Source organism: Dunckerocampus dactyliophorus, chromosome 10, assembly GCF_027744805.1.
Source record: "Dunckerocampus dactyliophorus isolate RoL2022-P2 chromosome 10, RoL_Ddac_1.1, whole genome shotgun sequence".
Taxonomy (NCBI): domain Eukaryota; kingdom Metazoa; phylum Chordata; class Actinopteri; order Syngnathiformes; family Syngnathidae; genus Dunckerocampus; species Dunckerocampus dactyliophorus.
Window position 1 is genome coordinate 2,414,264 of NC_072828.1, and position 13,604 is coordinate 2,427,867.

At 40.6% G+C, this 13,604-nt stretch overlaps 1 protein-coding gene across 6 annotated transcripts in view; it reads left to right on the plus strand.

Moving 5' to 3' along the window:
* The window catches only part of LOC129189264 (unconventional myosin-IXb), a 123,786-nt gene that overhangs the window by 103,270 nt on the left and 6,912 nt on the right, over positions 1–13,604 (plus strand). For 3 of the 6 annotated variants that reach the window (XM_054790777.1, XM_054790776.1, XM_054790780.1), the window contains 7 exons: positions 390–518; positions 2,722–2,827; positions 2,917–3,048; positions 3,123–3,246; positions 3,384–3,434; positions 7,364–7,479; positions 7,561–7,700. In XM_054790777.1, the coding sequence (XP_054646752.1) occupies positions 390–518; positions 2,722–2,827; positions 2,917–3,048; positions 3,123–3,246; positions 3,384–3,434; positions 7,364–7,479; positions 7,561–7,700 (798 nt within the window). Of the gene's footprint in view, positions 1–389; positions 519–2,721; positions 2,828–2,916; positions 3,049–3,122; positions 3,247–3,383; positions 3,435–7,363; positions 7,480–7,560; positions 7,701–7,819; positions 7,874–13,604 lie in introns of all 6 variants that reach the window. The other 3 variants (XM_054790781.1, XM_054790782.1, XM_054790778.1) reach the window with 2 other exon arrangements.

Sequence of the window (13,604 nt, forward strand, 5' to 3'; positions counted from 1 at the left end):
ACCTACGCCAGGGGTCACCAACGTTTTTCCTTTTACAAAATGAAAATGGCCAAGAGCTACTCATTTTTGTAACGTTTATTTTCAGAGCTTATTTTAAACCCAAACAAAGCGAATATGCTTGTTTTACCAGAACATGAACAAAATGCTGGTGTCCACAACTCACATTTTGTATTTCAGAATGCATTTCTTTCTACTGTTCTTTCATTATTAACTGAAAACCTGAATGAAAAGCAGGCTTGCGGGCACCTCATGTGGTCGTGGGGGGCTACGTTGGTAACCCCTGACCTACGCACTGTACATGAGGAGTGGGCACAAGTCATAAAAGCAAACTGCATAGAAACCAAGAAAGCGATCCATCAGCACGTTGACTTGGTGTTTTTTTTGTTTAGACCCCCACCTGGTCTGCCTTGAGGACTACCCCATCCACACGGTGACGGGCTTGGTGAAGCAGTGGCTGAGGGAGCTGCCAGACCCGCTCATGACCTTCACTCATTACAATGAGTTCCTGCATGCAGTAGGTACGGTCACATGTGAGCCACCAGGGGGCGGCATTTAGCACGTCTTGTCTCATGCAGGTATGGGCAACAAACTGCGGTCAGAGTGGACATTTTCAAAATTCAGACAGTGTATGCATAGGTAACGCGCACAGGCGATTAAAATAAATATTAACTCATTCACTCCCAGCCATTTTCAAAAGACAACCCCTTCACAAGCGGCCATTTTGACTGATTTTTCAAGGCACAGAGAATATTGTGTTGTATGGTTATATAAACACAGAACCTACCAAAAGAAACATTACACTCCCCTCTTTCATCAGGGAAAAAAAAGTTTGTTTCTACCAGACTTCCAGGTCCCCGGACACCTCTTCCAGTTCCACTGGGAGGACACGAAGGCGTTCCCAGGCTAGCTGTGAGACATAATCCCTCCAACGTGTCCTAGGTCTGCCCTGGGGCCTTCTCTCGGCCTTCACTTTCACTTTGACACACATAGTTTTTGCTTTTATGGCAGCTCAAATGTCTAAACAACTATACCAACATAAACAACACTAACAATTTATGTACAAATATAACACCATGAACTATTTACAATTTTCACATCTGGAACTAAACAGTGTGTCTGTGCACGTGTGCATGCGGTAAAATTTCCCTACAGTGCGTACCCTTCTGCACGCTACACTCCTCCACGCTCTCCCACTTCCTCCTTGCTGTCAAGTGTGTGTTTACATGCAAAAGAGCCATGCTGAGCTCTTATCAAATGCACTTCTGCCAGTGACATCTTTTAGCGTGCACTTGCGTCATCACCTCTTTTTGCCTCTCGCGCAAACAAAACGGGATTGGGCATTTGGGTTTATCAAAATGTATGAATAGGTCTTTGGTATTGAATGAGTCAATGATGTTTTTTGGGCTCCATGTAGGTGTGTGCTGGTTTTAAAGATAAGGTAGGCGTCATTGTACTGTAATATTGCACTATATTCATCTACTGTATGGAGTTGGAACGACAAGCTACCCAGACATTCTAATGTGTTTGTTTGGTTGTGAACAAGGGTGAACAGGGAAGGCTAAGGCTAAAAAAAAAAAAAAAAGGAGCGGCAAATCTATCTGTGGCGGTCCAAATGCTGCCACAAATAAATGGATGGGAAACAATGCTAATGGAGGGATGTGTAAACGTTTTACATTGAAGTTTTGAAAAAGGAAAGGATGCAACTTTGCCCTTAAATATTTTGTAAAGGTATGCAAAGACGTTCTATTATATTTCAAGAAAAAAAATCACAGCTTTATCATATAGGTGAAAAAGACTATTATTAATATCAATTATTATTCATATCAATTACTATTATTAATATCAATTCACTCTTATTTCCCCATTTTTGCAGGGTTTTTTGGGTTTGTGTTTTTTTTCAAAATATTTTAACATTTTTCTTAAATAGTCTTTGTAAATTTAATTCTTGTAATAATAATATTTTGGACTTTTTTCCAATAATATTATAACTTTTTTTCCCAACCAAATTTTCCAAAAATTACAACTTTATTTTGTTTTGTTTCTCATAAAATTATGACTTTAGAAAAATAAAACGTTGTTTTTTTATATCTTTGATATCTTTTTAATGTAAGCTACTAAAATGACATTATTTTTCTTTATAATATATGTATTTATAATAAAAGGAGTTCTTTTAAAATTGAGACCTTTTTTCCTCATTAGAATACAATTTAGTATTTTGATTTTATTCTCTAAATTTCAGCAGTTTTTTTCCTCCTGCTTTTTTCCATCTATTTCATGTCTCTTCTTTTCAAATGTTTTTGTCATAAGTATAACTTGATTATATTTTGACTTTAATTCTTGGGATATTTTTTCTGCAACCTAATTTTCCAAAAATTCCAACTTGAAAAAATTGATTTTTCTTTAACATTTCAATTTTAAGCTACCGAAATGCTATTTTTCCTCATAATATTACAACGTTATTCTCGTAAAATTAGGGCTTTTCCTTGTTCTTGTAAAATTACTCAATTATTCCTGATTTTTCCTTTTTTTTTTTTAGTTTTGTTGTTATATTTTTAGAATGTGCTGTGGGCCAATAAAAAAAAAAAAAAAAAAAGAAAGAAAACTGGCCACCCCGGGCTACACTTTGGACACCCCTGCTGTGACGGGTGTAAGCCAGCTGAGGAGCATTAAAGGCTGGAATGGAGCTGATTTGGAGATGTTTGTTGATTTGTGTTGATTCAGAGCTGCCAGACAAGCAGGAGCAGCTCTACGCCATCTACAAGGTGCTGGAGGAGCTTCCAACAGCAAACTTCAACACACTGGAGAGGCTCATCTTCCACCTTGTCAGGTGCGATTCAAGTCTAAACTAAATAAAGCAAATGTTCTGAAATGATTGACGAGCATGAGTGGAACAAGGCGTCCTCCGTGTGTGTGCAGGGTGTGTAAAGAGGAGGCTTACAACCGCATGTCTCCTAACTCCTTGGCCATCGTGTTTGCCCCGTGCGTCCTGCGCTGCCCGGACGGCGCCGACCCGCTTCTCAGCATGAAGGACGTCGCCAAGACCACCACGTAGGACGCGCCGCGCCGTAAGCCGCGCCCGCAACCCAACCGCCGCCAACCTGAACCCATCCTCTCTCTTGAAGGTGCGTGGAGATGCTCATCAGCGAGCAGATCAGACGCTACAACGAGAAGATGGAGGAGATCGAGCAGCTGGAGTTTGCCGAGGCGCTGGCTGTTAACCAGCTCAAACTCAAGAGGCAGAACACGGTGAGGGAACGCAGCCCACAGCGTGCCGCCTGCGTCTTTGTTTCAGCGTGAAAGTTGGAGGAACATCTCCCCCACGAGTCAAAGAACAGCAGATGCTTGTGTGCTTAATCAGGTCCGTGTTCCTTGTCTTTCCTTAGCACTGCTGGCATTTACCGCTCAGGTTCTCACCTCCTTACAAAGGAGTGGTGGTATGTATCAAGCAAGTCCTCCTGGTCCAGTAGATCTAGCAGCTTTAGCCTCGCAGTGTGCACCCATGCACCTCTACTCGATGTTGGTGACGTGACTTCATCCTCCCCCCCCATAACCCCATCACCTCCTCATCCTCCTTACTAACTGGTAGCAGTTTGCATGTTTCTGGTAGTTTGGATGAGATGTTGCTTGTGATACGCGGTCATATACTCTTTCTACGAGGACAGGGTGCTGCTGGCTTGGTGTGACGTGCTCCAGGGCTGTCATGCATGTTCTACTCTTCCAAGCTCTGAAAGTCAGTGGAACCCGTTCATGTCGACCAATAGGCCTGTCAGATAAGCAATAAATCAATGAACCGCACCATAAACAAAAAGGAAACGGATCATTTTGCCGGCCTGATATACTGTATTGACACGTGCATGCACGTTGGTTTTCCTCAGCAATCTGTGCATCTGTCTCCTTTATGGTGGTTAACCGGTTCCACACACGACCACGATAAGTGAATTTCCTCGGTCGGGCACAGCCTGAAGAGGTAACGTGGGTCCCCGCTCCCATGAGCTCACCACTCCTGGTCGGGCCAAAGGGGTCGGGGTGCAGAGCGAGCTGGGTGGGGTCCGATCCTCGGCTGCAGAAGCTCGCTCTTAGCATATGGAATTTCACCTCTCTGGTGGGGAAGGAGCCTGAGCTGGTGTGTGGCGTGGAGAAGAGACTCACCTCGACGCACAGGCTCTGAAACCAACCTCTCGAGAGGGGCTGGACTTCATTTCACTCTGGCGTGGCCGGCAGTAAGAGGCGACGGGCAGGGGTGGCAATTCTTGTGCCCCCCCCCCAGCTCTGGGCCTGTATGTTGGAGTTTAGCCCGGTGAACGAGAGAATATTTTCCCTTTGGGTGGGTGGGGGGACCGGTCCTGACTTGTTTGCGCTTTTGCGCCAAACAGCAGTTCAGAACACCCGCCCTCTTTGGAGTCCTTAGAGGGAGTACTAGAGGGTGCTCCCTCGGGGGATTCCCTTGTTCTGCTGGGGGACTGCTACTGGGACTCATCATTCATTCTCCTCGTGTCCGTGGGCAAAAGTCACAGTAAACGTGCCGGCGACATCAGTCACACAGTCGGAGGGGCGTCGACTTAAAGGGGTTCCACTGCAGTGTCTTGGAAAGGCGAACGTGACCATCATTGAACGGTTGCCTTTTCACAGACGACGTGCTGGTGTGATGCATGAATCCATCAAGCACCCTGCTTGTTTGCTTCCTAACAGCATCTCCTGGCTCTTCCTCCCAGGGCCGGTCGCAGTCCAACATGGCTGGCACGCCTGCATGTTGATTGGACACATTTACATACAGTGGAATCTCTCTTTTTAAGACAATCTCAAGTGTTTCCCATAAGAGAGAATGGAAAAGGAATGACGAAACTGTCAACGCTATAAAGCAAGGGTGTCCAAACTTTTTCCAGCCAAATGAAAGGATGCACTTTGATATTTTGAGATATTGTAAGGCAACACATGGAGACATGCTAACAAGTTATATACGGTTTATTATTATTATTTCAATGCACCAACTTCACTCCTTTTTTCACATTTTTGCAAATACTTCAGCGTTCTTCTGAAATAATTTTTGTACATTTTCTTCTCCTAATATTAGGACTTTATTCCCATTAGAGAACTTTTTCCCCAACCTAATTTTCCAAGAAATATTTATATATATATATATATATATATATAGTACATTTTTTATATATATTTCAAGTCTATGCTATGAAAATGACATTTTTCCTCATAATTTTATGAGTAATATTTCTGCTGATTTATTTTTTTAATTTTCCAACTATTCTATCTATCTTAATTTTCTTCTTGCAATTGACTTTGACTTTATTCCCATAATATTTTAACTTAATTGCCATAATTTTATAACTTTTCCCCAACCTGATTTTCCAAAAATGTCAACTTTTTGTTTTGTTTCCCATAATAATATGACTTTAAAAAATGATTTAAGATTTGATCTTTTTCCCTTAATATTTTGATTTTATTCTTGGGAAATGACAGCTGTTTTTGGCAATTTCTGCCATTTTTTTATTTTCCAACTATTTCAACATCCTTCTTGTAAATGTTATTTGTGTAATGACTTTATTCCCGTAATATAATAACTTTTTCCTCAACCTAATTTTGCAAGAATTACAACTTTATTTTGTTTTGTTAGTTTTTTCTAATACTATGATTTAAAAAAAAAAAAATGTTCTCATAATATTGCTTATTCGTAAAATTGCAACTTTTTTCGCATAAGAGTTTGACTTTAGTTCTTGTTATGTTATATTTAAACTTTCGTCTTTTAAATTTTATTTGCAGAGTTATGATTTCATTCCTATAATATTTTGACTTTATTCTCATAATATTATAACTTTTTCTCCAACCTAATTTTCCAAAAATTACAACTTTATTTTTTGTTGACCAAAATACACTAAGTCCCCAACTGAACACAATTGGTTCCAGACGACCGTTCTTAAGTCGAATTGTTCTTAAGTAGGGTAAAAGGTAGTATTACCAATGATATAGGTACTACATGTACGTGTATACATATACAGTATATGTGTATGTATGTAAATATGAGTTTGGATGCAGTAGTAATATTAAACCAGGATAATGAATGAAAAAAACAATAATAAAAATGATATAATAATACGTAATGATAAATGTTATTTACCTTTGAAGAGGAGTGGTCCAGCATACGTCGTTGTGGAGGAGGAGTTATTGAAAAAAAGGACAAATGGTGGTGGTGGTTAGACTCTTCTAAAAGAGGTAGTGTTCTGTGGCTGGTGTAGAATTAAGCAGGCCTATTAACTCTTCATGAACTTTAATCACACGCTCTGTCCGGGTTGTATCATAAAACTCTTAGCCTTTCTTTCTTCCTCTTCCTCATCTTCCTGTATCTGTTGACATTATTTTTCCTCCCAATATTCCAAGTTTATTCTCATAAAATTGCCACTTTTTTCTTGTTAGAATATGATTCTTTTAGTCTTAATATTTTGTCTTTAATCTGTGAAATGAAATTCTTATTGTCATAATATTTTGACTCATAAAATATCTTTTTCTGCAACCTAATCTTGCAAAAACGGCATTATTTGTTGTTTTGTTTCTCATAATATTACGGAAAAAAATTGAATAAATAATAATAAAGTACATACAATAAAAACATTATAAATTAAATAATAAATAAACACATTTTTCTTAAAAATGTCTATTTTATGCTTCTAAAATTGTATTTATTTTTTATTATAATTACTTATTTATTTTCCCTCACAATATGACGACATTAATCTTGTAAAACAGCAACTTTCCTCTTAAGATTTTGATTTTCTTCTTATGAAATTACTGCTGCCGTTATTTAAATTTTTTATTTTTTGTAGTTTTCTTGTTAAATTCTATTTTTAGAATTTGCCGCTGTGCCGCACTTTGGACACCCCTGCCACAAACGTGATGAACTTTTGATCTTTGGTACGTATCCTGGAAAGACGTAAGAGCTGGAGTCTATCCCAGCTGACTTTGGCCAATCAGCGCGTGTAATTGTCATACAAGTGTAAAAAGAAGTGAGCCGCTGTTCACCGTAGCCATTTGATCACGCGTAGCAGCAACGTTTAAGGAAGTCCGTTTTCGACTTAGCAGCCAGGACAGATGTGCGGAGCCGCTTAAGTTAGGCATTTATAGTTCTGTGGTCAGCGTCACACTTTTGCGTCTTTGCTATCACAAAAAAGCCAAAGAAAAAGCACAGAGCTGAAGTCCCCTGAGGTGTTTTCTTTCTGCGATTTTTGGCGCATGTTTCATGAAAGTGTGGTTGAAGTGTGAATTGCACGAGCATGACTTTCGAGGCTCCACTGTTGCAAAAGGACAAGGACGGGGGCAGACTGATTGGGCTTCTAATGGCGTCGTGTTGCTTTGCCAGGTGCACGAGAAGGTCAGTTCGGACCTCCAAGCGGTCCCTGAGAACGAGCCCCTGGACTCGGACACAGAGGCCGAGAAGAACCTGGTGGAGCGCATCAAGTCCATCAAGCAGGAGAAGTAACCATCAGTTGCTCTGGTTTATGCTTTCCGCACCCGTTTCCTGTAGTTTGGTCTGATGCGTGAAAAATGTTTCTCCAGAGAGGATCTGGCCTGTCGGCTCCCGGAGATGGAGCAGCCCGGTTCCGACCAGGAAAACCTGGACTCTGAAGCCTCGCTGAGCTCCGAGAGCCTCCTGGACGAGCAGCAGCGTTCCTCCGCCCACAACTCGGAGCCCGAAGGTCAGTCACAAAGCCCCGTCTCGTTTGTCCGTCCTTCCATGTCTCTCTCACCTGCGGGGTTCTGACCACTGACCGCCGGGCTGCTGGGGGTGGGCCCCTCCCTGTCTTTTGTGGTGCAGGTCTGGACCAGTGATGGTGATGGGAGCGGTGCCGTCTGCTCTGTAGCAAAGCAGGTTGGACCACCAACAACCATAGTGTGGCGTTTGTGTGTTTGCATGTAAAAAATGCATGTGGGCACACTTAATACAATACAGCATATACACTAGTATGCATATACTGTATATTAGTATGGATATATACTAGTATGCATATACACTAGTAAGCATATATATTAGTATGCATATATATTAGAATGGATATACACTAGTATGCATATATATTAGTATGGATATACAGTATACTAGTATGCATATATATTAGTATGGATATACACTAGTATGCATATATATTAGTATGGATATATACTAGTTTGCATATACACTAGTAAGCATATATACTAGTATGCATATACTGTATATTAGTATGGATATATACTAGTTTGCATATACACTAGTAAGCATATATACTAGTATGCAGATATATTAGTATGCATATACGCTAGTATGCATATACACTAGTATGGATATATACTAGTATGCAGATATATTAGTATGCATATACGCTAGTATGCATATACACTAGTATGGATATACACTAGTATGGATATATACTAGTATGCATATATACTAGTATGGATATACACTAGTATGGATACACTATGGATATACACTAGTATGCATATACACTAGTATGGATATACACTAGTATGCATATATATTAGTATGGATATATACTAGTTTGCATATACACTAGTAAGCATATATATTAGTATGCATATATATTAGAATGGATATACACTAGTATGGATATATATTAGTATGGATATATACTAGTATGCATATATATTAGTATGGATATATACTGTACTAGTATGCATATACATTAGTAAGCATATATATTAGTATGCATATATATTAGAATGGATATACACTAGTATGCATATATATTAGTATGGATATATACTAGTATGCATACAGTATATATTAGTATGGATATACACTAGTATGCATATACACTAGTATGCATATACACTAGTATGGATATACACTAGTATGGATATATACTAGTATGCATATATACTAGTATGGATATACACTAGTATGGATACACTATGGATATACACTAGTATGCATATACACTAGTATGGATATATACTAGTATGGATATATACTAGTATACATATATACTAGTATGGATATACACTAGTATGGATACACTATGGATATACACTAGTATGCATATACACTAGTATGAATATACACTAGTATGGATATACACTAGTATGGATATACACTAGTATGCATATACACTAGTATGGATATACACTAGTATGGATATACACTAGTATGGATATACACTAGTATGCATATACACTAGTATGGATATACACTAGTATGGATATACACTAGTATGCAAATACACTATTATGCATATACACTAGTATGGATATACACTAGTATGGATATATACTAGTATGGATATGTGTAGGTTCTCAGTCGTACAGGAGTTGTCCATCGAGGAAAAGGCTTCTTGAGACGTCATCTGTACTTCTGTGTAGAAGGTGTCGGACGTTTCGCTCCTCATCCGAAGAGCTTCGTCAGCAAACTAATAAGTGCTGGTAGCTTAGGCCTTAAATACAGTAAGAGTGGGCGGAATTGGTGTGCCAACACCCTCCTCCTATTGGTTCGTTACACTAAGCCTGCATTCCTCATCTTTACAGTGGTATAATCCTATCCTGTTATTCACACCTACGATAAAAGGGAAGTGTCGCTCCCTGAATTGGGTATGAACGACTCTGATACTGGCTTGTTAGCATCTATTGTTCTGGCTCGGCCCTGCCTTCACCTCATTTGCAAGACTAAGAGCTGTGGGTTTTGGTCTCAGTAACCTGCTGAACACAGGGTCCAAATTGAACCTCAAACCACCATTCCGATTCAATGATGGGTTCTGTTGTTTGACAAAAATAGCTTCCTTTACTCCTCTTTCAAACCATCTGTTTTCTTTGGCCAAAATCTTTACCTCGCTGTCCTGAAAAGAGTGATTGGTAGCTTTCAGGTGTAGATGTACTGCTGATTGAGGACCACTAGCATTGTCCCTGCGATGTTGATAAAGCCTTTTTTGGAGCATTTGCTTAGTTTCCCCAATGTAGTGCTCTTTGCATTCCTCATCTTTACAGTGGATGGAATAGACCACATTGCTCTGTTTCTGGTTTGGAGCCTTGTCTTTAGGATGCACTAATTTTTGTCTCAGGGTATTTACTGGTTTGAAATAGGTAGGAATTTTGTGTTGCCATAAGATCCTCTGGAGTTTTTCGGAGACCCCCGCTACATAAGGGACTACCACTCCTCTCCTTTTTGCTTCTGTGGGCTTTTGGGTTTCTTTCCCTACTCTCTTCTTTTGACATTTGTTAAAAGCCCACCGTGGGTACCCACAGGTTGAGAGCGCTCTCTGGACATGTTGTGTCTCCTTTTTCTTTCCCTCAGCACTAGTTGGTATTTGTTCCGCTCTATGTTGGAGGGTCCTAATAACCCCTAGTTTATGTTGTAGTGGATGGTTTGATTCAAAAAGCAGGTATTGGTCAGTGTGTGTGGCCTTTCTAAAGACCTCTGTAAGTAGCTGTCTGTCCTTTCCTATAATTACCTTGCAGTCTAAGAAGGCTAGTTGGTTTTCTTTAGTGTCCTCGCGAGTAAATTTGATATTGGTGTCCACCGCATTGATGTGATCTGTGAAAGACTGAATTTCTTGTTTTTTGATTATGACAAAGGTGTCATCCACGTATCTAAACCAGTGCCTTGGTTTTGTCCCTGAGAAGGATGTGAGAGCCTGTTTCTCCATCTCTTCCATGTACAGATTCGCCACTATGGGTGAGACTGGTGAGCCCATAGCACAACCATGAATTTGTCTGAATTTCCCTCTAAACTGAAAATATGTGGTGTTAAGGCAAATTTCCAGTAATTGGCAGATGTGGTCAGCACTAAGTTTTGTTCTCCGATGCAGAGTTGAGTCCTCGAGCAGTCTCTTCCTCACCACCGAGACTGCTGCTGAGGTGGGGACAGATGTGAAAAGTGAAGTCACATCATAAGACACCAAAGTTTCCTCTGGCTCCAATCTGAGGTCTTTGATGCTCGCCACAAACCCTTTTGTGTTCTCTATATGATGATCAGTGTTGCCTACCAATGGGGATAAGACTGTTTTTACATATTTCGCTACATTGTACGTGGTAGAGTCAATGCTACAGACAATGGGTCTGAGGGGAAACCCTTCCTTGTGGATTTTTGGAAGGCCATAGATACATGGTGTAGCCTCCCCAGGGTATAACCTATGATACATCTGTCTGTCAATTAGTTCTTCCTTCTCTAACTTTTGGAGACAGTGTGTGATTTCTTTCTTATACCTACTGGATGGGTCCCTTTTAAGTTGCTCATATGTGTTGGCATCACTAATTAGACTTGTTATTTTTTCTTCGTAGTCCAATGTGTTGAGAACCACTGTGCATCTGCCCTTATCAGCTGGTAAGATGGTGATGCTCTCATCTTTCTGCAGAGCCGCTAATGCTTTCCTCTCACCTAACGTGATATTGGACGGTGGTGGTTTGGCACTACTGAGAAGGGCCGATATTCTCAGACGAAGGTCCCCTGCCTCTATTCTAGAAAGGTTATTGTTCCTGATGGCCGATTCAGCTGCTGTGATATAGTCTACTGTGGGTATCGTTTTAGGAGTCACTGAGAAGTTGAGACCCTTGGTTAATACTGCCTTCTCTGTCTCCGAGAGGCTTCTGTCTGACAGATTTTTGATCCAATTTTCTTTAGTATTGGTCTGATTCCCCCCATCCTTAGTGTTTACGACAAGCTGTGGTCGATTTTCCAATAGAAGTTTCTGGAATTTTCCTTTATGCCTTTCTTTGGTTTTGCTATAGCAAACAGTCTTATCCCCATTGGTAGGCAACACTGATCATCATATAGAGAACACAAAAGGGTTTGTGGCGAGCATCAAAGACCTCAGATTGGAGCCAGAGGAAACTTTGGTGTCTTATGATGTGACTTCACTTTTCACATCTGTCCCCACCTCAGCAGCAGTCTCGGTGGTGAGGAAGAGACTGCTCGAGGACTCAACTCTGCATCGGAGAACAAAACTTAGTGCTGACCACATCTGCCAATTACTGGAAATTTGCCTTAACACCACATATTTTCAGTTTAGAGGGAAATTCTACAGACAAATTCATGGTTGTGCTATGGGCTCACCAGTCTCACCCATAGTGGCGAATCTGTACATGGAAGAGATGGAGGAACAGGCTCTCACATCCTTCTCAGGGACAAAACCAAGGCACTGGTTTAGATACGTGGATGACACCTTTGTCATAATCAAAAAACAAGAAATTCAGTCTTTCACAGATCACATCAATGCGGTGGACACCAATATCAAATTTACTCGCGAGGACACTAAAGAAAACCAACTAGCCTTCTTAGACTGCAAGGTAATTATAGGAAAGGACAGACAGCTACTTACAGGAGGTCTTTAGAAAGGCCACACACACTGACCAATACCTGCTTTTTGAATCAAACCATCCACTACAACATAAACTAGGGGTTATTAGGACCCTCCAACATAGAGCGGAACAAATACCAACTAGTGCTGAGGGAAAGAAAAAGGAGACACAACATGTCCAGAGAGCGCTCTCAACCTGTGGGTACCCACGGTGGGCTTTTAACAAATGTCAAAAGAAGAGAGTAGGGAAAGAAACCCAAAAGCCCACAGAAGCAAAAAGGAGAGGAGTGGTAGTCCCTTATGTAGCGGGGGTCTCCGAAAAACTCCAGAGGATCTTATGGCAACACAAAATTCCTACCTATTTCAAACCAGTAAATACCCTGAGACAAAAATTAGTGCATCCTAAAGACAAGGCTCCAAACCAGAAACAGAGCAATGTGGTCTATTCCATCCACTGTAAAGATGAGGAATGCAAAGAGCACTACATTGGGGAAACTAAGCAAATGCTCCAAAAAAGGCTTTATCAACATCGCAGGGACAATGCTAGTGGTCCTCAATCAGCAGTACATCTACACCTGAAAGCTACCAATCACTCTTTTCAGGACAGCGAGGTAAAGATTTTGGCCAAAGAAAACAGATGGTTTGAAAGAGGAGTAAAGGAAGCTATTTTTGTCAAACAACAGAACCCATCATTGAATCGGAATGGTGGTTTGAGGTTTAATTTGGACCCTGTGTTCAGCAGGTTACTGAGACCAAAACCCACAGCTCTTAGTCTTGCAAATGAGGTGAAGCCAGGGCCGAGCCAGAACAATAGATGCTAACGAGCCAGTATCAGAGTCGTTCATACCCAATTCAGGGAGCGACACTTCCCTTTTATCGTAGGTGTGAATAACAGGATAGGATTATACCACTGTAAAGATGAGGAATGCAGGCTTAGTGTAACGAACCAATAGGAGGAGGGTGTTGGCACACCAATTCCGCCCACTCTTACTGTATTTAAGGCCTAAGCTACCAGCACTTATTAGTTTGCTGACGAAGCTCTTCGGATGAGGAGCGAAACGTCCGACACCTTCTACACAGAAGTACAGATGACGTCTCAAGAAGCCTTTTCCTCGACTAGTATGGATACACGATGGATATACACTAGTATGCATAAACACTTGTATGCATATACTGTACACTAGTATGCATAAACACTAGTATGCATATACTGTATACTAGTATGCATATACACTAGTATGCATATACACTAGTATGCATATACTGTACACTAGTATGCATATACTGTACACTAGTGTGCATATACACTAGTATGCATAT